The 25462-nt window shown below is 38.1% G+C and overlaps 1 protein-coding gene across 4 annotated transcripts in view; it reads left to right on the forward strand.

Annotated features, from left to right (window-relative positions):
- The first annotated feature begins 2594 nt into the window (after positions 1-2594).
- Positions 2595-25462, forward strand: part of Dmxl1 (Dmx like 1) — a 141631-nt gene continuing 118763 nt past the window's right edge. For all 4 annotated transcript variants that reach the window (XM_029547072.1, XM_029547073.1, XM_029547074.1 and 1 more), the window contains exons 1-5: positions 2595-3128; positions 13612-13737; positions 16960-17031; positions 18943-19021; positions 20971-21103. In XM_029547072.1, coding sequence (XP_029402932.1) covers positions 3042-3128; positions 13612-13737; positions 16960-17031; positions 18943-19021; positions 20971-21103 — 497 coding nt within the window. In that variant the 5' untranslated portion in view covers positions 2595-3041. The remainder of the gene's footprint in view (positions 3129-13611; positions 13738-16959; positions 17032-18942; positions 19022-20970; positions 21104-25462) is intronic.

Raw genomic sequence — 25462 nt, forward strand, 5'->3', positions numbered from 1 at the left:
CTATAGTTTAAGAAAGCAAAAGGTTTAGCAAAATGATCTGTCTCAGAGAGTAGTCAGGGAGGCTCCCAACTCAGGCAGTCTGCTCCAAGAACTGCACACATGCTTAGAGAACTTTAACAAAAACTAACAGAAGCACAGAGCTGAATAAATGTCAAAACAAAGCAAAATGCTGCTGATAATCAAATTAAGCATCACATTTTTATAGATGAGGAATGGATCTTCAGAGTTAATAAACATACCCAAAGTCATATAGCTAGTTACTATGTGAATCAGGACTTTGTGTCCAGTTTCATATCTACCAACTCATGTAGTTTCTATTTATTGTATCACCTTGAATGTGCCTCAGAACAAAAACTAGGCACAAGAGATATGATGACCGTGGGGCAGCCACAGAATTGATGCACAACCCACACAAAACCATTCAAATTTCAGGCTAAAGTCTGTAAAAGCACACTAGCCTGCTCCGGGCCCTGACTTCATCTTCATGTATACTTCTCTCCCAGAGTTAACTTAAAGTTGCTTTAAATAAAATTTGAAGTGATAATTAGAAAACAAATTCAAGCATGCTTGGTGACTGTACTCATTACTTTTCTCATTACTGGCACAAAACACGTGGCAAAAGTGTAGTAAAGAGGAAAGGCTTGGTGGGTGTTTGTTTCGATATTTGAGGGGATACAGTTAGTCCATCAGGCGGGAAGGGAGAATCGCATGGCTGGTGTCAAGAGACAGAGGTAAATATTGCTGCTTCTCTTCCTTCTCCATCATATTTAGTCTGGACCCATGGTGTGGCTCTGTCCACATCTCATGGGTTTTCCTTCCTCTGTGAAATGCCTCAGGAAACGCCCTTACTGACATACCCAGAGATATGTCTCCCAGGCGATTCCTAGGAACTGCACTGTAGCTCAGTAGTTGGGTGCTTGCTTAGCATGTGGGAGACCACAGAGTCAATTAGAAAAAGCCAACTTAGACTTCACAAACTTCAACAAAATATGTTACATTTTGTCTCTTGTCTTCTTTCGAAAAGAGGTCTCATGTAGCCACGGCTGCCCAGCCTCAAGCTTTCTATGTAGCCAAGGCACTCCTGAATGTCCTGCCTCCACCCTCCAAGTTCTAGAATTACATGTATGTTGCTCCATGCCTGGCCTAGTGTTGTCCACTTACGAAAAGACTGGAATTTTGAACCCATTTCCACCTTTCTATTTTAAAAGGGGAGATGGGACTTAGAATCTTTTTATTTTTTTGTTTGACTTGTTTTTTGAGATAGGGTTTCCTTGTATAGCCGACTGTCCTAGAACTCACTCTGTAGACCAAGGTGGCCTAGAACTCGGAGATCCACCTACCCTCTACCTCTGCCTCTGCCTCTGCCTCTGCCTCTGGAGTTCTGGGACTAAAGGTATGTGCCTGGCCTTGGGTATTTTTTAATTGCAAAACAAAGTAAATGTATATTGCAAATGTCTTAGGAAAAGGAGATAAACGGATACTAGTATTTGTCACCAAAATATTAGCTCTTAAGTTTCTTGATTTATTTAGTTTTGAGACTGGTTCTCTTTCTTTAGTCCATGCTGCTCTATTAACGTTCACACTTAAGCCTATATTAATTTTTTTTTTTTTTATTAAACCCCACCTGCACTTCATAAACAGGATAATCCTGAAATTCTTTTCTGCACCCAAGCTCCAAATTCCGGTTTGGCCTGAATTGAAGTTTCTAATCTAGGCAAGCTCCTTAGGAGGCTGAGGGTGTCAGCACCGGGGCTGTGTCTCTTCTGACCCTTCTCACCTCTGCAATACTATTGCAACAAAGTTCATAGTTATAGTCATCTATTTGAAACTTTCTTGAACACTTTGCACTAAGCCTGTGCCAAACATTTGAGACAGAGAGGAATAGAACCGCCCGTCCCTAAGCCGGGAAATCATTTGAGCAGATTTTTGTTAATAACAAGACGAAAGTAGTATCAAAACATGGGAACTGGATCTCACCACTGGTACCTGACAATTCATTTTGAGATTCTTGGGTTCTTTTTCCAAAACAAAGTAGGACTGGTGGGTCATTATCATGAGCACTATTTTCAAATCTATGTTGTTTATATTAAAAATGCAACATTACTATTATCGAAGAGCCTAAACCTTTCTAAATTACCTTATTTAGTGAGTTGGAAATGCGCAGAGATAACCGCGACAAGGCTAAAAGAGAGGTTTCTAGGACCACTTTAACAGATTCCCTGGGGCGTCGGTGGGGGGAGCGGTGCATCTTGGGACTTGTAGTCATACCAGGAGTAAGGGCCCTGCAACTCCTCACAGTTGAACTTTCTGTCCTGTTAGGTTGATCCCTTACCCGAAGCACAGCTCGGTTACTTTTAGATAACTCTTGGGTCTTTACTGTGTTTACACTAGGCTCGAACTGAGCCCGAGCTCCTCCACACGCCTCAAAGAGATTGGCTTTTCTTCAGGAAGGGGCGGAGCTCTAGGTACGTCCACGCCTCGGGATTGGCTCACTCTCGACTAGAAAAGGCGTTGCTGCCGCGTATCCCGCTGGCCACTCGGGAGCCGTGAAGGAAGTCTCGCGATACTTCGGCGCCAGGGCCGGAGCCGCGTAGCGAGCGGTGGCAGCTGCGGAGGGCGGCGGGACCGCGGCTGGGCTGCGGCCGCTCTGGTGTGGGGTCGTGCGTGCTGCCGCGCCTCGCGGGCTGTGCGGCCCGCTGACCCGGCTCGGGAGGAGCGCGTCTGGACGGCTCGGTCCCCGCGGGCCGCGCCCCGGTGAGCGGACTCCCGCCGGCTTTTACCTGGGCGGCCGTGACAGGTGCCGAGCGAGCGCGACGCCCTCACTCGCTCCCCGGCCCGGCCCGGCCCGGCCCGCCCCCCTCAGGCCTTGGCCGCCCGGGCTCGGGATGAGCCGCGGGCCCCGACCGAGCGTCTGCGGCTTCGGGCGCCTGGCACCGCCGCGGAGGAGCGGCCGCCGCCCCTAGGGGGAAGGCGCAGGGAGACGGCCGAGCGCGGGCATGAGCTGGCCGCGGCGGCGGCTGCTGCGGGACTAGGACGCCGCCATGAACCTGCACCAGGTGCTGACCGGCGCGGTGAACCCCGGCGACCACTGCTTCGCCGTGGGCAGCGTCGGCGAGCAGCGCTTCACGGTGAGCGCGGGAGAGGCCGCACGGCCTCCGCTCCGGGCAGCGCGGGTTGGGGCTTTAAAACAAAAAACAAACAAACAAAAAATAAAAATAAAGAAAAGGAAATGTTAGACTGATTCCTTGGGGCCGAAGTAGTTCCTCCGTAATGTTAGAAGAATCGCGACTTGGTGCTCCGGGGGATCGGTGATGGTTTTCCCGCTGCATGGGCCTGGAATGTCGAATTAATTTAGAGTCAATAGTTCGGATTTGCTGCTACAGCTTCTTTTTTTTTTTTTTTTTTTTTTCAGGTCAAGGTTCTAAGGTCAAGTCTTTGTAGTTAAAAGAGTGGGTGTCTTAAAACGGTTACTGATTATTAAGCTAGTTTAAATGACAATATAATGAAAACGGCGCCCTTCAGTTTATTTTTCCTTAAAAGTTCACCGATGAGAAACTTTGCCAAGCAAATAGTCTCCATTCGTTCCTAACGTCCTTTGAGTTACATTGGCAATGGCCTTGTAGTCCTTGAAAAGTTTTGTTCGAGGTAATTCCTGAGGGTGTCACCTTTGCATCTTCAGCCTCTCTCCTGTTGGCTAAGGGCAAGTTAAGATTTAGCCAATGTGACTTGCTTTTCTTTTGTATTCTATTTCCAGCTGTTAGAAAAAAGTCTCACATATCTGCCTTCACGGGTTTAATGACGCTTTTCCATCTTAGTTTAGCTTTTCTAATAATTTTAAGTCACAAGTCAGTAGAGGACTTAAGACCTCTAATCTGAACATATTTATAATGCTGATGTGTTTAGCTACAACTTTTGTATTAAATGTAAAATTTAATTTTGTACAACTAAAACACAAACAGCTTAACATGCCCCAGACTTAGAGATCTTAATTTCTCTCTCTCTCTCTCTCTCTCTCTCTTTCTCTCTCTCTCTCTCTTTGTGTGTGTGTGTTTGAGAGAGAGAGAGAGACTCAGACTTTCGTTAGAATAAGTAATACTCAGCATTTAGTGTGCTTTAGGCGTTTAGTGCTTAGACTGTACTTTTATAGTTATGCTAGCCTGTGACTTCCCAATGGAGTGGCACATGACACTAGCACTTGTCAAGATTCTAATTCTTGATGTTTGCCTTGTCTGAAATTCTCAGGGGAAGTGAGGGGAGGAGATCCGTTGTAGCATTTGTCACCCCATAGTTGGACATTGCTATCTCTCCTTAAGGAAGAAAGTATTGCCAATGAGGCTTCACTGAATGTCTTCCGGGTGAGAGATTCTAGGATAATGATGTATTGTCATTTTCTGCCATCCCCTAAGCTTAATGAGAGCTTTCTCCAAGGCAAATAAATGCTAAGAACTCTTTTAAAAGGCATTCTGAATGCACATAGGCAGTGTGGGTACTTCAAAGCATGTATAAATTGACAGCCCGTCTATACATCTACATGCATTAGTCTATAAAACCTTGGCAAATTGCTTTCATGCTAGTTTTCAGGAGCCAAAGGTCAAATAGTAACCATATACTAGCATGTAACTTGTTGCCCACTTCTGTTTTTAAAGTCAGTTTTTCCTAAATCAAGCTGTGATGACCTTCCTCTAAGCCAGTTGCAGATTGCTTCTAGATAAGCATATAATCAAATAAGTTATACACACATTTATCTATACATTAGATACCTAAACACATATTATAACTACATTAGTTTGGTATAAAGATCCCAGGTTCCTTTAATTTTGGCGACAGTTTAAAGATTATGGTCCTGCTTTTTCCTCCCGCAGCCTTCTCGAGTTCCATGTCAGCAAGTTTCTTGCCCTTACTTTCCTGAATAAATGGGTGCAGCTTATATTTCTTTGTCTTGAAATTGCCCATTTTCTCCTCCATATTTATGAACAGTCTGTTGTTCCTTCCTTGAGATATGTGTTTAGCCTTTTTTGTGTGAGTGTCAATGATGGCACTGAGGATCAAATCAGGTCTCTGGCATTCATTCTAGTCAAGCATTTCACCAAGCTCCACCTGCCCCTAGCTTTTGAATTTTTTTTTTTCTGCAAAAGTGACATTAATGATACATAGTGTATAAAGAATAAAAATCTTTATGTTGCAGCTATACCTGAAGTATGGACTTGAGATTCTTTCATCCTTTGTGGTGCTTCATGATTTCTCTGAAGATGAGTCTGTGTTTGCAGCTCTTCCCTTTACACATTTGCAAATAGTACTTGTGTTGAAGGATTTCCAAGATCAAGACTCTTGTTCCTGCTTAAAGTTTTGACAGATTCCAAATTGAATTTGAATGACAATTTTCATGTCTTAAAATGCACAATTACTAATATAGGTTAGCATATCAAAACATTCCATTTTTTTCCTATTATGTCAAGTGCCATCACACCAGTTTGGGTTTGCCCTTAGAAAGCTTCTAGTGGGCAATGACCATGTGACTCGTGCTTTCTGAATCGTTTATTTCATTATGAAGCAGTCTTGCTTTGCTTGAGTGGCCCCGGTGGCTTCATTATGAGTGCCTAGACAGTTAGTTACTGAGGTGATAGTGATACTTAGTAGTTGAGTCATACCCTGGTTTGGTTTTAAGCATGGTTCTTTATAGTTAGGTTGCTTTGTGGTTTGTTTGCCTGCTTTTGTTTTTATTCTAAGGATCAAGCCAGTGGGACTTATGCATCTGCTTACATGCTATGGAAGCTTTCTATTACTGAACTCTATCCTCAACACTGCTTTCATTTTTTTCTTTTGAGGCAGGGCCTTGCCACACTGCCCAGGACTCCAGCACACAGACACACATGCATGTACACACACACACACACACTATCACACACATGCATGTACACACACACGCACACTATCTATTTGCTGACTAGCTGGGGCCATAGGTCATTAGTTGGTTTTTTTATTTTTTTGAGCAAGTTCTTCATTAACATCTAAATTTTTAAAATCATCTTTTAGTGGAACTAACTCTGGTGTTTTATGAAATGTCAACTCTTAATAAGGTTAAAATTCATTGTGTCTAATTCATATTACTTTGTATTAGAAAGTACTTTATAAATAGTGGTTGATTTGATGAGTGGGTACAGAAGCTTATTGCAGTGCAGTTAATAATTGCTTTCATAATTTAGATTTGATTCTCAATACAATACTTTTACTAAAAGTTGTTGAAATTTTATCATAGTTTATTTGTTACACATTTTATCATCAACATAAAGTGAGGAATTAGAGGAGACTTTGGGTATCGTATATATCCCAAATATATTTGGTATATTTGGGACTTAGTCAGGGTTTCTATTCTTGCACAAACTCCATGACCAAGAAGCAAGTTGGGGAGGAAAGGGTTTTATTCAGCTTAAATTTCCACATTGCTGTTCATCACTAAAGGAAGTCAGGACTGGAACTCAAGCAGGTCAGGGAGCAGGAGCTGATGCAGAGGCCATGAAGGGATGTTACTTACTGGCTTGCTTCCCCTGGCTTGGTCAGCCTGCTCTCTTATAGAACCCAAGACTACCAGTCCAGGGATGTCACCACCCACAAGGGGACCTCCCCACTTGATCACTAATTGAGAAAATGCCCCACAGCTGGATCTCATGGAGGCATTTCCCCAACTGAAGCTCTTTTCTCTGTGATAACTCCAGCCTGTGTCAAGTTGACACACAAAACCAGAGAGTACAATTGACCCTTTGTCAACTGACACACAAACACATCACTATTAAACCTCAACCCTTACTTTCTTATTCATCACCAAGATCCAAATAACTTTAAAAGTCCCACAGTCTTTACATATTAAAAGTTCAATCTCTTTAAAATATCCAGTATCTTTTAAAATTCAAAGTCTTTTAAATGTGGGCTCCACTAAAATATTTTCTTCCTTCAAAGGGGAAAAATATCAGGGCACAGTCACAATCAAAAGTAAAATTAAATTCCAACTGTCCAATGTCTGGGATCCACTCATGATCTTCTAAGCTCCTCCAAGGGTCACCTCTCCAGCTCTGCCCTTTATAGCTCACACCTTATTTTCTAGGCTCCAGCTGCCTGTACTCCACTGCTGCTGCTGTTCTTGGTGGTCATCTCATGGTACTGGCATCTCCAAAACACTGCTGCCTTCCACTGTAAGGAGGCTTCAGCAATAGCCTCTCATAGGCTCTCTTCATGGTGCCAAGCCTCAAATCCTTTGCATGACCCCTTCAGTCCTGGGCCATCAGTGGCAACTGAGGCTGCACCTTCAGCAGTAGCCTTCTTCGGCCTCTCACAGTGCAGCCTTAGCTGCTTCATGACCCCTTCATGCCTTAAAAACCAGTACCACCTGGTGAGTCGTACACATTACCAAGTCCAGCTGCAGCACAAGGTACAACCTTGGCTATCTCTGGAACACAGCCTCTGTCCTCTCAGAAAACACTTCCCAGAAGATGTCACCTCAATGATGCTGGTCTCTTCTAAATCCCTGCTAATTTCTTAGCTCCAGCTAATCAGCATCAGTAGTCCCAGTAATGCAAAGTTTTCTCTTTAGTGGTTCTGGTATCTTTTAAATCACAGCTGATCCTTCAGTCCTGGCTAATTAAAACCAGTTTTCACAATCAAAATAGCACCAGCCCTGAAAAGAGTCTTTAATCTTCCCTCTGAAATTTCACAAGCCAGGCCTCCATCTTCTGCACTGTTCTCAACATTATCTTCCAAACTCCTACACAACATTTTACGGAGTATTTAACACCTAATGTATCTTCTAGCCCAAAAGTTCCAAAGTCTTTACACAGTCCTCCCCAAAACATGGTCAGGTTGTCACAGGAATACCCCACTCCTGGTACCAATTTGTCTTAGTCAGGGTTTCTATTCCTGTACAAACATGACCAAGAAGCAAGTTGGGGAGGAAAGGGTTTATTTACTCAGCTTACATTTCCACATTGCTCCTCATCACTAAAGGAAGTCGGGACTGGAACTCAAGCAGGTCAGGAAGCAGGAGCTGATGCAGAGGCCATGGAGGGATGTTACTGGATGGCTTCTCTGGCTTGCTCAGCTTGCTTTCTTATACAACCCAAGACTACCAGCCATGGGCCCTCTCCCCTTGATCACTAATTGAGAAAATGCCCCACAGCTGGCTCTCATGGAGAAGCACTTCCTCAACTGAAGCTCCTTTCTCTGTGATAACTTCAGCCTGTGTCAAGTTGACACAAAAACAGCTGGTACACTGGGTACATCGGGCCAAGACTTTTCCTTGTTTACAGTCATGCTTACCTCATTCTTTTTGTGCTTTTGTGTGAGTTTTCTAATCTTGACCTATTAGTAGCTTTTGATTTTTGGAGGGAGAAAATGCTGTTTACAAGACACTGTGATTTAAAAAGAGACACCATTAATTGGAATCTAGATGTCCTAATATTTTCTGTAGAATACTGACATACAATAAAATAAAATACTTTTCCTTTTGTAATTCATCCATACTTAGTGCTGACAATGTGTTTTAAAAGAAATTCGAAGGAAGTTAAAGTTTTTAAAATTTTGTTTCATTTTACTTATGTATATATGTGGCACATGTATTGTAGTCTAAGGACAATTTGTGGGAAATTGTTCTCTTTGTTCTTGATAATTGAACTCAAGAGTTCTGGGGATTGAACTTAGGTCATCAGGTGTGGTAGCAAGTACCTTTACTCTCTGGGCTATCTTGCTGATTCAAGGACATTAATTTTCAAGAGACAGAAAGATTGTGCTAATATTTAGGATTGTCTTATTCGATGGAGCGAAAGCAAATATTTTATAGCATCAGGCATTCTTTAATAGACACTGCTCATAGCAAAGGGGATCTAGATTATAAATTGAAAACTGCAACTATGGTTCTATAGAGGGTTTGGTAGGGAGACTAAGTGTTTTCTTATTCCCAACTCTCTGTGATAGTAAGTCATTCTTTGTTTTATTTTAGGGATGCTTTATCAATGGTAGTATGATTGCTGTATTGGGAAGATAGAAACATTTTATGAATGGTGTGTGTGTGTGTGTGTTTATGTAGGTTTATGTAGGTTTACTAGTGTTTGTGGGTGGGAGATTATAGAAGGGGAAAGTTTGCTTTGTACCTATCTGAAGGAAGAGAAAACTGTTATAAATAAGTGGGGCTTTGTTTTAAAGTTTTATTTTTTTATCAGCTACTGTGATTTTTTAGGAATAAGTATACTTAATAAAAATCATTAAAATTTATACTAATTGTCAATCTTATGTTTACAAAAGGGACAATAAGTATTGATTACAACATAATCATTTAACCAGAACATGGTCTAAGAATTTTTTTTAAGCATTTACCTGTTAAGGATTGATTAAAATAAAAGGTTCATGAAAACGAACTCCAAGCATATTAGAGAAACCAATTTCCAAATTAGAAGAGTGATTTTTTACAATGTTGGATATAGTTTTGAAATGTAGAATATTCCAGATTACTTGTCAGACTTCGAAGGTTTGAATGTTTTTGTGATTGAAGCTTCCTAAGTGTACAGGACTTAGTCCTTCCTGTGAGTTGCATCCTGTATTCTCATAGAATTAGTAACTTAATGTTACCTGTGCCTGTTGGGAAGGCTTTCAGCTGAGGACCTTCATTGGTTCGTATTTGTGGGTTTGTTTGTTTGTTTTCCTTTTTGAGACAGGACTTTGCTATATAGCACAGGCTTACCTCTAGCCTCAGTTACCCAAGTGCTGGGATTATTATATATACCATTCTCCTGACTTGGGTATAGCTCTAACAGAAGTAGTTGGTATACCGATTGTAATATACGAATATTTTGTGACACTGTATTTGATTACCCAACACAGTGTTAGAATAGACTTTATATAAATTTATATACAAAAAAAAAAAAAAAAAAAAAAAAAAAAAAAAAAAAAAAAAAAAAAAAAAAAAAAAAAAAAAACGAAGAACAAGCCAGTCAGTGCTAGCGCACTTTTAACCAGAACACTTGGGGGATAGAGACAGGTCGAGTTGAAGGCCAGCCTGGTCTACAGAGTGAGTTGCAAGGCTATATAGAGAAACTCTGTCTTAGAAAACAAAACAAAATAAAAGTCTTAAAAAGTACAAAACAAAAAACTATCTCCAAATTAAACATGGCATTGTTTCCACTTTCCACAAAAATTGGAAAACATAGCAGCAACAGAATTAATGTACTTTTTCTTTGAGAAATGACATCCACTTATTTTGTGCCTAGAACTTAAAGTAGGTATATATGTATGTGAGCAAGATTAATGCTAGAGAATGAAACCAGGACTTCTTGCATGCAAGGGCATGCATTACCTCTGATTACTCTCTCTGCTCTTATATTACATAGCACTTGACTTGTGATTGTGGAGTTCATTTGTGCTAAAAAATGTGAAAACTAGACCTTCAGCCTTGTCCTTATTATTTAGCATGGTTATTTTTAGATATCTACATCTTATAATTTAGGTAATTTGACATGAGTTAATTTAATAATAATCCTTGTTGACAACTTTTTTTTTGTTTTTGTTTTTTTGGTTTTTTTTTGAGACAGGGTTTCTCTATGTAGCCCTGGCTATCCTGGAACTCACTCTGTAGACCACGCTGGCCTCGAACTCAGAAATCCACCTGCCTCTGCCTCCCAAGTGCTGGGATTAAAGGCGTGTGCCACCAAGCCTGGCTGACAACATTATTTTTTTAACTTTCTTGAACTTTCTTGTTTTCTTGAGTCTAACCAAATCCAATACGCTTCATCTTTTCTTTGTTCTTTGTTTGTTCCTCTGCTCTTGGTTGGCTCCTGAGCACTCCTAGATAATATAAATAAAACTGGAAAATGCAGTCACACTTGCCAACTTTATATGGGACTGAAAAGCTTCCCAAGAATCCACCCACCCATCTGTTCATTTGTTTTATCTCAGGTTCTGAAACCTCCGACCCCAACATTCTGTTACTCATATAAACATCCACCTGGAATTTTTATTTTATTTTACTATTTTATTTCATTTTTGTCTCTATACAATGAATGATGTACTCTGTCCTAAGTGTCCTAGGTTAAATTCTTTCTCAGTGCTCCTGATTTTATCTTTTTTTCAAGTTCTGTGTGGAACCTTGGTCCTTTATTGTCTACCTCTTTTTCTTGGAGTTTCTAAGACATGCTTAAAACTTTCATCTTAAAAAAACAATATTTTCGGGGCTGGTGAGATGGCTCAGCCGGTAAGAGCACCCGACTGCTCTTCCAAAGGTGCAGAGTTCAAATCCCAGCAACCACATGGTGGCTCACAACCATCCTTAACAAGATCTGACTCTCTCTTCTGGAGTGTCTGAAGACAGCTACAGTGTACTTACATATAATAAATAAATAAATAAATCTTTTAAAAAAAACCAAACAAACAATATTTTCAGCCGGGCATGGTGGCTCATGCCTTTAATCCCAGCACTCGGGAGGCAGAGGCAGGCGGATTTCTGGGTTTCAGGCCAGCCTGGTCTACAAAGTGAGTTCCAGGACAGCCAGAGCTATACAGAGAAACCCTGTCTCGGAAAAAAAAAAAAAAAAAATCCAAAACAAAACAATATTTTCTGGTAGACCAAAATCACATCAGAGTAAACAATGTTTTCTTTATGTTGCTTTCTCTTTACATTTGTCAGTTCACTGTTCTCTTGTTTTCCTTAGCTTAGTTATAACTCATTCTTTTTCCCCCTTTTCCCCTTCCTCCTCTTTTCGTCTCTTCTTTTTTCTACTCATTCAGTGTTCTCTGTAAGTGTTCTTTTAGGGTGATAATTTGGCCTTGGTCTTCCATTCTGTATACACTTCCTGAGTATATTACCTTCAGTGGTAAGAAACTTGTCTTAGAATTCCATACTGATACATTTAAATGATGCTTGGATTTTTCACTTAAAGGTTTCACAAATACTCAAATTCATTGTTTAGACTCAGTTTCTCCTATTGGTACATCTTACAACCTTTCCTTCCCACTTTGTTTGGTTTGTTTCCCTATATCAATTATCTTTTGAAAATAGTGCAAGTTCTGTCTGTCTTTTTCTTCTCTCTCTCTCTCTCTCTCTCTCTCTCTCTCTCTCTCTCTCTCTCTCTCTCTCTCTCTCTCTCTCTCTTCTTTTTTTGAGACCAAGCTGGCTTCAGACTCAGATCAGTGCTGGGACTGAAGGTGTGTGCCACTGCCACCCAGCCGTAGCTGGTTTTCTAAGCTTGAGGCTTGGTAGAATCATCAGCACCTCCTCCAACTTTGTTTTTTAAGTCCTGTAGAGACTACCTCCTAAAAAGTTTTCAGACCTCTTCATTTGTCTTTATCTCTACTACCTCAATGAAATAGCCCTTTAACCTATGTCCTTGAATGCAGTCATGCGTATCTTCAGTTTAATGCTGCCAGAGCAGAAGGCAAGTTAAGATAAGTGTGACCTCTTTGGGTATTTTAATAAATGTCTCTAGTCTATTGCCCGTTTTCCTGTAGAACTGCCTTCTTAAACTTGAGGTATATCTATAATATTTGCAATTTGCACAGTAGGAATCCTAAACACTTTCTCTCTCTTACATCCAAATATTTTGGCAGACTTATTCAAACAACTTTTCAACTCCTGCTTTTGTGGAAAAGATCTTAATATTTATCTACTCCTCATCCCTAAAGCCTTAGAGTAGACATCTCTAGTCATATTAGCTGTTCCTCCTGTAATTAATTACTTATTTTTGAGTCAAGGTCTTTTTATATAGTCCTGACTGGCCTGGAACTCAAAATGTTGATCAAGCTGACCTCAAACTCACTGAGATTCTGCCTCTGCCTCCCAAGTGCTGGGATTAAATGTATGTGTCACCACCACCTGGCCCCAATGCTATTATTTTTAAACTGCAGCCTAGTTCTTTATTTCTGATATTCTTTGTCATTGCATTCCCAGGCAACTAGAGAGGTAGGGTAGAAAATACATGAGAATATGTAAGTAAAAGAGAGAGCCTAGGATGGAATCAACTGCTCTAAAGACTAAGCACGTTTATGGTCAGATTGTCCTTCCTAAGAAGGACAGAAGAACATTCAAATTAGTGCATCTTTGGATTGTATAGTGTTAGATATGTTTGATTTTAAATGGAGTAAAGAACAGAAGGAAGAGCAAGGAAAGGCAAGGGAAGGAAACAGGCAGAAGTGCCTGAGATGGATTTATAGAAGGATAATCACGTAGGGTGTTTTCATGGTAAGGAAGGAGTTAGGGACTTCATTGCAAGTGTAGTAGGAAACTAAAATTTAAGCAGTTATTATAACTTGATTCAGTAAACTTCTTCAGCAGTCTTTTTTTTTTTTTTTTTGATATGAAAACAGACAGGGATTTAAACAATTGGATTTTTAACAGTAGGACAACAGATGATTTTGTTACAAACAGGGATGAGGACATTCAATGAAGATGAAAGAAATGCATATGATGAATTTCAGATGGGGTTGGTTTGTAGTTGAGTTATATATAGGAAGGAAAGAAAATAGTTCTAATAAAGGCTGTCTCAGAAGCAGTTAAAATTTATGTTTTAAACAATGTGTAATACCAGTTTTGTATATATATGTTTTGAAATGTTTATCTTCTTTATTTTACCTTTTTAGGCCTATGCATCTGGATGTGACATTGTAATACTGGGAAGTAATTTTGAAAGATTACAGATCATCCCAGGCGCTAAGCATGGAAATATTCAAGTGGGATGTGTAGACTGTTCAATGCAACAAGGCAAGGTAATCTTGTGGTAACATGTAGCTTTTTGTCAGAATACTCTCTGAAATATCTATCTCCTATTCAACTAAGACCCTTCTAAGGACAAAGCTGCACATTCCTTTGGCTCTCCAAGATGAATTTTGGAGAAGGTCAGGAATTCTGGTGGTGATTTGTTATTGTTTTAAAATTTATTTTTATTTTCTGTGTATGCCTGAGTGTATTTATGAAGACTCTGGGGTTGGGGGTGGGGGTAGGGGTGGGACACACCATGGATGTCAGAAGAGGGTTTGGATCACCTGGACCTGGACTTCACAGGTGGTTGTGAGCTGCCTGACCTGGATTCTGGGAAGCAGACATAGGTCCTTTACAAAAGTAGCAAGAACTCTTAATTGTTGAGCCATCTCTTCACCTGGGTTTGATTTTTGAGACAAGGTCACACTGTAACCTAGTTTGTCCTAGAAATCACAGTGCAGCCCAGGCTGGCCTTGAATTTACTGTAGTCCTATTGTCTGTCTCTTGAATGTTGAGATTATAGGCATAAACCATTATACCCGTTTAGGAACTCCATTTTTGTGTAATTTTAAGATGTAGTATAATCTTTACTAAATGAGATAGAAGCATAATACTTATTATTTATAAACATACCTAAAGCTTATTGTTTTGACATTGGAATACAAAATTGATATAAAACTAAAATCTTTTGAGATGTTAGCTTCCTTAAAATGGAAATAGCATTATCAAAAGACAGATCATTTGGTAGTCATTATTTGTAGGTAGATTTTATTCTAGTAACTTCTAGAAAACATAGAAAGGGTTCATAAACTAAAATATGGAATTAAAAACTGTTAGGACTGTATATGAAAAGTAAAAATAGTAAATTGAATAAATAATAATTCAGTAAATAAATAGAAAAAACAAAATAACAGCAAATACACACAGCATAGTTCTTGTTGATCAGTTTAACTATATCTGTGTGGAGTATTCTGCTTGGAGTCATACTAGGCAACATACATTCCTAAAAATAGCACCAAGTAAGTATAGCCGAGTAGGCCTAGTTATTTGGTTTTTGAGACAGGATCTGGTTAACTTGGAACTTGCTTTGTAGACCAGGTGGCCTTGAGCTCACAGATTATCTGCCTTTGCCTCCTTAAGTGCTGGGATTAAAGGCATACATCACCATGTTAGGTACTTTATGATACTATTGATAAAAGGTGTTTCTATTTCAGTCTTTATCTATTTGTTGTGCTTCCATTGTCTTTTGTCACTTTATAGGTCTTCTTTTCAATGTAGTTGCAACTATCTCTCATATACCTGCCTCTTGTTTAGACCTTGACATGTTCTTCTCTTTAGGAGTCTAAAACTGTGAGGATTTATTTTTTGTCATGGTTTTAGTGTTTGCTCTTCTAGCTCTTTAGTTCTGTAATCGTTTGTTATTATTAAAAACTTACTTAAATATCATCCAGATTCATGTTGGAAATGTGATAGCTTCCAGCGAAAGCTTTTCATGAAGCTTCACTAAATTATACAATTATCTAGGTTAGAAGGAAGTAATTTGGTTTTATGATCAAATTAATAAAAGATAAGTTTTCTTATTAATAGGTAGTGCTATGGTCAAAGCCTTTTTTCCTTAAAGTATCAGGAAGCCGGGCAAGATGGCACATATCTGTAGTCCCAGCTACTCTGGAGACCTAAGCAGGAGGGTTTCTTGAGTTCAGGAGTTCTGTGCTGTAGTATGCTGAGCCCATCTTGGATCTGGACTAAATTTGACATCCATCTGGTGGCCTCCTAGGAATAGGGGACCACAGGGTTGCTTAAGGATAAGTGAATAGGTCTATAAAGTATCAGGAAGAAAATTTTATGGTCTGGTACTAAGGTACTTCTGACTGTCTTTAAGAAAGAGAACACTATTTGATGTCAGCAATGTTTCTCATTAACATTTTTTCCTTTGTATAACCACCTAATTAGTCTGAGAAACTGTACCTGTATATTTCTTGTTGTTTTTCAGCTTGGAAAAATTCAAATTGTTCACAATGGCATGAATCATTGTATAATATGGCTTAGACCTATCTTTTAGTCTTATGTTCATCATTCTGGTACACTTCTAGCTAAGTTGGTCATGAGTCACCTGTAAATACTTAATTTTCAAAACTCATATTCAAGCCCAGTATTTCCTAGCTCCACACAGTGCAGCTGTTTTCTGTATTCTATAAACTCAGTTCATTTAACATACTTACTTTGAATTTTTGTATATGGAATATCCTCATCTCTTTCTTTCCATTAGAACATATTGTTCTTTTATTTAACTCTACATTTTTTTTTTTTTTTTTAAATTTGGCTGGCTTGGAACTATGTAGACCAGATTGGCCTTGAGCTCACAGAGATCAGCCTGCCTCCACCATGCCTAGCTGACTACCTTATTTATTTATTTACTTTTTGTTATCTGTTTGGTTTAACTTTTGTTTTTGAGATAGGGTCTTAACTGTGTATTTAAGGCTGATCTATGATTCTTTTCCCTTATTCTTCTAAATTCTGAGCTGGCAGGGTTTTGCCATTATGTCTAGTTGATTTCTGATATTTTGATAGGTTCATTGTAGTTGCTGACTTAAAGAGTAAACTTAAAAAGGAATTAAATATGTAGCTCATTTTCAGGATACTTATATAGAGACCTGGGTTCAAATTACGTGTTCTTGCCCTCCACAAAATAAAAAATGAAAAAGGAAGAAATATCAAAAACATAAATGTTAAGAATTGTACTCATTGTATTTGTAAAGAATAAGTCTTGTTTTATTTTTGTGAAGTTAAATTATTTGTTGGGAGAATTAGGCACTCCAAAGATAGATAACCTTAAAACTTATTTTAAATTCATGTCAGATTTTGTATTTGGCAAAGATTGTATTTGCATACTTCCTCTGTGAGGGAAATAGTTGTCATTATTATAGTGTACATTATTTATTACGTGTTAAGCATTTTATGACTGTTCTTTTCATTTCTTGACCATAGGACTATTCAAAAGATAGTGTTATGTGTATTATAAATGCAGATAGAGAAGTCTCTGAGTATACCTAAAAAAGGTAGCAGTGCTGGGATTCTAATACCATGTGATGTCTTCCAAATTAACATTCTTAAATACTGATGGGTGAAATCATATATTTGAATATTTTAAATGTAACTGCAATAGTTATTTCATTTGTTCTTTTGATCTATAAGTATTTTAAATTTATATTTGTTTTTCTTTTTAAAAGATTGCAGCATCCTATGGGAATGTTATCTGTGTTTTTGAACCAGTCAGTTTGCCGAAAAAAGGGAAAAACTTGGTCAGTATTTTATTATTTTTCTTTTAGGAATTGAAATAGGTCTAGTACAAAAGAATCAAAATGACCATGCTAGTATAAGTTACAGGCTATAATTGAAGACACATGTTAAGTTCAATTTTCATATTAAAATATAATTTAATTTTTATTAGAATTGAATTAGACTAAATTTTGTCAAGAAAATATCATAAAGTGTTTTGTTTTTCTTCTAACAGTTTTATTTGATAACATAAAAAGTGTCAATAACTTAAAGTTTGGAAGTTACTTTATTGCTACTGTCAGACACCATTGTTGAGCCGAGTGGCACCTTATTATTTGGTCTATACAGCACTCTTAAGTTTTCTGCCTTTTCATATGTTTATTCATACAGTTACATGATTTCTTTTCAGTATTACAACATTTCTAGGACTTTCTTTTTTGCTTTTATTATATTATGTAATATAGTTGCTGTCAGATGAATAAATCCTGTTCTTTATAAGGAAAGTATATAAGAAATTAGAAAGTTTGTTAACTAATAGTTTATAAATATTGGGAGTATGTACTTAGATTTCATGTGTTTAGTGCTCTTTAGTATAACAGGTCGTATTCTTTTCCATGTCTTTGTAGTCCCCGTGAAGATTAAACCAGTGACTCCTAAGCCACATGAAAGCATAAGCGTAGGGAAGTGGTGGGATAGGGTTAGAAATTGTAGAACTGCTGTCTGTTCCTGTTGTTTTTACTTATGTGAACTTAATTTTTTTTCTTTTTTTTTCAAGATAGGGCTTCTCTGTTTAGCCCTGGCTGTCCTGGAACTCACTATGTAGACTAGACTGGGCTGGAGCTCAGAGATCTGTCTGCTCTGCCTCAGGAGTGCTGGGATTTTGCCACCAAACTGGGCTCCTATGTGATTTTAATAGAGACTGCCTTATAACCCTCTTTGCTCAACTTTAAAATTAACTGGGATTTGTTCATTCTTAATAGAGTTGTTACAAGGATGATAAATTAAAGATCAGAAATATAGATAACTAAGTGGTGTTTTAATGGTGGAAATACCCTTATATAACTTCTGATCATTTTGAGACTGCTTTTACTTGAGTCAGTGCTGTCTCATGAATTACCTCTTCTCCATCCCATTCTCCTTACACTTTATTGGTCTTTTTGAAACAGAATCTTGTCACATAGCACAAGACAAGCACAGAACTTACTGTGAGTCCAGATTAGCTGTGCTCCCAGTTGTCTTGTCTCAGCCCTGGCTGTCCTGGAACTCACTCTGTAGACCAGGCTGGCCTCGAACTCAGAAATCTGCCTGCCTCTGCCTCCCAAGTGCTGGGATTAAAGGTGCGCGCCACCACGCCCGGCGGGAAAGTTTTATATTAAGGAAGTAATGTATCTTAGAGATGAAAGATTGAGAAGGATATTTAAATTAATTGATCCTAATATACACACTTAAAGTTAAATTTTAGACTTTAATAAAATACAAATAATGTAAGCAATGTTTGGTATAAAAATATATGTTTACTGGTTATTTCTACTAAGACTTTTAGACCCCAGCAGCAGGTAGTCTGAATAGCCTTTTTAAAAAATAGTCATTATTATCTAATTCAGTGATTCTCAACCTTCCTAATACTGTGACCCTTTGATACAGTTCTTTATGTTGTGGTAACCCCTATCTATAAAAATCATTTTTGTTGCTACTTCATAACTGTAGTTTTGCTGCTGAGCAGTGTCTTAGTTCCAAAGATGATCTGAAATAATGTGTTTCTTGATGGTTGTAACCCACAGGTTGGAAAGTGCTGATGTAACGCATATTTCTCCTGACATAATTGGTTTGTTCCTAAAAACAACTGCATTATTATGAGCACAGTAAATGCGACATGTTCATTTTATTAAAAAATGCTAATCATAATTAGCTAAATGACTTTTTTCTGCTTTTAGGAATTTTATAGTCAGTGGCAGAAAAGTGGCCAATTTTTTCTGGACTCAATAGCACATAATATAACCTGGGATCCCGCAGGTAAGGAAATTAACAAGAATAACTGGAACAAATGTCATTTAACTAGTTAATTTAATTACTCTTCTGTATTTTATCTATGTGACAGTGGTGACTACAGAAGTAAATAAGACAGATTGTGCCCTTTTATAATTTATATTGAAATGGAGGCAAATACAAGCTCTAGTAAATGATAGGACATGATAAATGATATACAGAATACCTATTACTTTTGGGAAAAGATACTTCTCTCTGGAAAATAAGATTTCGTTGACCTGACTTTTTGATAGATTTTTAACAATTAGGACAGAAAAGATTAAATTAATTCTGAGACAAGATTCTGTATTATGCTGTGTATTTGCATTAAAAATACATGATGTAGGGCTGGCAAGGCTGGAGAGATGCCTACCAGTTAAGAGATCTGCTTGTTCTCCAGATGATCCCAGTTCTATTCCCAGCACCCACATGGTGGCCCATAAGCATCTGTAACACCATTCTAAAGGATGTGCACAGACATACATGCAGACAAGTGCACATACAAAATAAAAATAAATATTTTATAGCATAAAGCAGCATTAATTTTTCTGCTTATGTCTTGTGGGTCAGAGTTGCTGTAGGGTTATGTGGGGATGTGTATCTCTTATCTATATTATTACTTTAAGTAGCATGTAGAGGATCCAAAAAAGACTTTGCATAACTGAACCTTTGGCTAATTTTAGTGTATTATCTTTGTTCTTCATGTGGTCTGTCTCTCATGTGGTCTCTACAGCAGCGTTGTGTAATTACATTGCTGTTAAAATTTGAAAGTGAAAATTTAAGCTACAAATACTCCAAAAGCCTGACCTTTCTTTATCCAAGGGATTGTTTTGGTGTGGTTGTTTCATTCTTTGTTCAAAAGAAGGTAGGAGTCCAGGTATTCAGGAGAGAAGACAACCATATCCCATTCTTCTAAGGTATATGAAAATTATTTTGCAGGGGTCCTTGTACAGACTTTGTACAAGTTTCAGTTAATCCTTACAACTCTAAAATGCTCTGAATTTATAAGAAAACTGAAATTCAAAGATTGTCCAACTAAATCCAATTTGCATGGCTAAGTGAGTTAATAAATACATGGGTTTCTAAATTCCTGTCCTAAAGTTTGTGCTTTTTTCTAGACTAATACTTTTTTTCTCTTTTTTCTGTTTCCTTTCTTTTTTTTCACTTCCCCTTTCTCGTCTTCCTCTTTTTCCTCTCACTCCCCTCCCTACTTTCTTCCCACCTTCCTTCCTCCTTTTCTTCCCCCCTTCCTCTTTCCTTCCTTCTTTCCTTCTTTCCTTCCTTCCTCATTGCATTTTATTAGAGTTTCATACAGCATACTGAGTGAGGGATTATTTCCAAGAGTATGGGCTCTCTCCCAGTGATTATAACACAAAATAAAGCATCTTTTCTCTCTCAGGAATGAAAATCTGTAGTCAGGCAGGAGTGGTTCCTCATTGGCCCTGCCCCAGCTACCATTGTCTGGTTAGACTCCTCAAGGGAAGAGTACAGATTCATGGGGCCATTCCCTATTGTAGTGGGATGGTGACAGATCCAAGCTCTTAAATTATTTTTTTGTTTTATATATATATATATATATATATATATATATATATATATATATATTTATCGTTCATTGTCTTTATCAAGATTACATTTCTTATTTATGTGTACGTATGTATGGGTGTGTACATGCTATGGGTCATATATGGGGATCAGAGGACAGTTTGGAGGAGTTGGTTCTATCTTTCCATCATGAAGATTCTGAGAATAGAACTCAGGTCTTTAGACTTGGAAGCAAATGCATTTACCCAGTGAGCCATCTAGCCAACCCCAAATTATTCTTTTGCAGTTTCTTTTTTAGGTACTCTATAGTATTACAAGAAATTATTGAGTCTTATCTCAGTGTTAACAACTTACATAATAAATGCTGTTCATATATATGTATATTTCTTTAGGTAATCGTCTTTTAACTGGTTCCAGCTGTTTGCAGCTTTGGTGTAATATTAAGTCAAGAAAGCAAACTGAAGATGAAAATCCAGATAAAACAGATCTGAACTTTGGAGATTGGATGTGCATTTGGCATTGCAAGTAAGTAATTGACTAGATAGTTTTTACTGGTAAAGCTGTCCTTTTTTTTTTTTTTTTTAAATACTTTGGTTGTATATATGAGTTTTTTAGTCTGTTCACTGTGAACTGACATTAGGTCCAAAGGTTACAATACATACATAGGTTGTCAGTGAAATGGCTTTACTCCATAGATTCTTGCTACAAAGGCTGGCAACCTAAGTTCAGTCCTGACCCCATGTGGTGGAAGGACAGATTGAGTCCTCCAAGTTGTCCACACACCCATTTGTCATTTATGTCATGTTGCTGTTGGTCAAGGAAAATATTGTTTGGAAGTAAGGAAATACATTTTCTAAATATGACACCAAAGCTATAAAGTGAAAAAGAGGGAAAATTAATAGGTTTGACTATCCAAATAAAACATTTCTCTAATAAATAAAAACTTGAGGGGAAATAGGAAACAGTTCTGGAGTTAATACCTTCTTTTAAAAGAAAGATTAATTAAAAAAGAATAGATCACTAGTTAGCAGTAGTAAGTTATGAGATGGGAAGAGAGACTTTTCAGGGTTGCAGTATGTATAGCTAATGGACATTTTAAGAAGCAGTTAACTTATTTCTAAAAAATGTGAAGTGTTCAGAAAGAAAAGTATGAGTAATATTAATAGTGAGTGTTCAAAATAAACAGTGAATTGTTGATAAGAACACTAGATTATTAATATTTTTTCTAGGAATTTATAAATATAGCTTAGGTTTAAATTTGGTATACTTTGCTTATCATTTTCAGGTTTCTGTCATTCAACATATTTGTTGGTTGTATAAAATGTTATAGGTATCTGTAAAATTGTTTGAATGTTACATTGAACATTAATATATATATATATATACATATATGTGTATATATATATATATATATATATATATTAATTAAAGTCAGACTTACATACTAAATTTGCAGAAGTGTCATAGGTAGAAACAGTATATGGAGGGAAAATAGAATTTTGCATAAATAATTTTTTAGAATGACTGGGCTTTACTTTTGTGTTCTTTCTGCCTCATATTTCTAGATCAAGATATGAACTTTCAGCTGTTCTGACCACCATACCATTGTTTTGACATTTGCTTTTAAGTTATTGAAGGGGGGGCGGTGCTTATTCTTTCCTGTAGGTGTATTCAAAGATTTCCATGAAATATACTGAGAACATAAAATGTACTTTGTGGGTTTGTAAGAAGAGAGGGAAGAGTGTTAAAGTTCGGAGAATGCAATAGTAACTTAGAATAGGCCTGATAACTATTGATTTGATACTGTTTTTATTAAGCAAGTACAAAAGCCTGAGAACAGAAACTGAAGTTCAAGATGACTAGAGTACATCTCAAAGTTCAGTTTTGACATCATTCTTTATTAATGATGTGCTTAAAACACTGAAGATATTTTTTAGATGAATAAGAACTTTGAAGACAGAAGTAAGCAAGGTGAATGAAAGAGAGCTGAAGATCATATTAGAGAATCAACCTGAAAGAAATGAGTGTCATTGAGGAAAAGTTCCCTGTGTGTGAGTGTTTAACTTGTGGCTAGAGTGATATGAGCAGGGCCCAGAATGATAGAGGGAATTGTTTATACGTCGTCGTGAGGTCATTTGTGGAAGAGGGGACTGTCTTGGTATGTTGCTCAGGCAATCTTTTATACTAAAGCGATCCTCCAGCCTCAGTCTTCTCAGTAGCTGGGAATATTGGCATTGCTGCTGTCCTAGTTACTTTTCTGTTGCAGTGGCAAACACCATGACCAAGGCAATTTATAAAAGATCACACCTAATCCTTCACAGTCAGTTCCACCAACTGGTGACCAAGTATTCAAACATGACCTAAGGGGGGCATTATTCAAACACCACCATGCCCAGGTGCCTTTGTCTTCCTTGTTTACTGTGAAGGAATCAGTAAGTTTATGAGGGATTGAATAGGAATACTGAGTTTTGCTTTGCTTTTAAAAAGAGGAGTTGTTGCTTTAAGAAAAAGCAAGGGTCTTGATATGCTGGCCCTGAACTCACAACCTTACTGCCCCAGTTACCTAAGTGCTTGCTATGAAATATATATAATGCAGCTGTGGGTAGGGGGAACATGGCTGGCCCATGCCAAGGAATCTCCCTGAGAAATCACGCCAAGTCTCAGACCTGGCATAAGGGAAGTTTGTTTGGGGGAAGAGTAAGGACCTGGTGAAGGGGCAGAGACAGACAAATGGGAGCAGAGCCATGAGGACAGAGAAGGGGCAGACAGAAGGACAGAAAGGGAGAAGAGGGGAGGTTGCTGGGGTGAAGAGCAGTCTTTTTGTAGGCCACACCTAGGGGTAGCAAATAATAACAAGGGTGATGACATAAACTGATGCTAGGTTCCTGGGAGGAGCAAATCACCTATAAGCTAACAGTGCTGGGATTACAGGCATGGACAACTGCTCATGGCTCAGTTTTATAATTTAGGTATATCCCAAAGATTAACCAGATTAGTACAAGTGAGTGAGCAAGCTGGGGAGATAGCGAAGTTGGGTAAATGTTTACTATGCATGTATGAGGAACTGAATTTGGAATCCTGACAGATATAATAGCACATTTACATAATTGGTATGGGGTAGGGTACAGAAGGACGTGGACTCAAGGGCTTGTTTACTGGTCAGTCAGTCTAGCTGAAAGACAAGCTCTAAGTTCAGTGAGAGAGTCTGCCTACAAAGAATAAGGTGATAAGAGATAGAATACTTTTTTTTTTAATCTGAACAAACCCTGTGATCTTAGACTCTTCTCTCTAAGATTCCAATTGACTATACAGGTTACAGCATTCAACAAAAATATTATAGATGTTTTTTGGCTTTCATTGTCACTTTACAGGATATCCCGAAACATTTTTATAAATCAGCTGAGATAGAGCTTACATATGTATCTGCTTAAACCTCATTCCCCAAAACAAAATGTCACAGGACCCTGCAGCCAAGAACTGCTGGTTGGTTTGGAGACAGCGTCTTGGCAGTGTAGCCCTGGCTAGCTGGTAACTATGCAAACCAGACTGGCCTTGGTCTCACATGACCTGCCTGCCCCTGTCTCCCAGTGCTGGGATTAAAGGCATGTGCCACCACACAGAATAGCTGGTGTCTTAACAGCCATAGAGCACATTAGTTTAACTGGAAGACTGGACTGAAAGCAAACGAACACAGCAGGAAGCTGAAATCTGTCACCTAATTTGATAAATCATTATCTGTCTCTAAATTATCAGCCATTTCTTCTAGCTCATACTTCTTTTGCTAGCTTTATAAAATGAAAACGAAAGTTCTCGTTTTTTTGCAGTTATTTTTTATATAGTTTTAACTTAATTTATGTGCACTGTATTTTTAAAGTCCACATTCCTTTCTATAGAGTTGCATGTCAAAAAATACTGAAGTTTCATGGTTTGCTGCAACACACATAGGAAAACATAGATATGTGACATAATAGCTTGCTAAAATTTCTCTTAAAGAAACATTATTAATTTAAAGAGCTCCAACAAATACTTATGTTGGCTGGGCTTTTGTCAACTTGACACAAGCTAGTCATCCAGATTGAAAACTGAAACCATCTCTCATATTTAGAGGGAATTTGCTATTACTTTGGTGTTAGACTTGCCAAGGTTTTTGTTTATTTGTTTTTAACAATTATTACTTGTGTGATTCTTAGGAAAAATTTTAAAAATGATTTTTGAGACAGGGCCTCACCATTACTGGTTTACCTGAAGTAATCACAGTATAGGCCAAGTTGGTTTTCAACCTTGCAGTATTCTTTATTTGGCCTTTTTTTTTTTTTTTTAACAATGTCTCTCTTTTTTAAAATTTATTTATTACTATATCTAAGTACACTGTAGCTGTCTTCAGACACTCCAGAAGAGGGCATCAGATCTCATTACAAATGGTTGTAAGCCACCATGTGGTTGCTGGGATTTAAACTCAGGACCTTCAGAAGAGCAGTCGGTGCTCTTAACCACTGAGCCATCTCACCAGCCCTATTCTGCCTTTTGAATGGTAGAATTTCCTGCATTTGTAAGACTTGGAAATCTATATTTAAAGTTTCTCTTAGTAACTACTTCATTTTTGGAATATTCTAAAAGTTATGAGGCAGGAGAAAGTCTGTAGTAAAGGAGCTGCTTAGCATATGCAGGCTTGAGTTCATCCCCAACACCAAAAACCTCGTGTGAGCCTTTAGAGTCACTAGTGGTACTCTGCACTTCCAGCTGTGTTAGAAACAGGCCTGCTCAAGTCTGTGGGTTTGAGAAGAAAATAGCCAAGTAACCTTGGTTTCTGTTGCTTCTGTTCTTACACTTGCCTCCTGCCATCTGATTATCTCTAGTGCTTGCTGCCTTCAATATATCTGATTG

This window comes from Mus pahari, chromosome 15 (genome assembly GCF_900095145.1).
Source record: "Mus pahari chromosome 15, PAHARI_EIJ_v1.1, whole genome shotgun sequence".
Taxonomy (NCBI): Eukaryota; Metazoa; Chordata; class Mammalia; order Rodentia; family Muridae; genus Mus; species Mus pahari.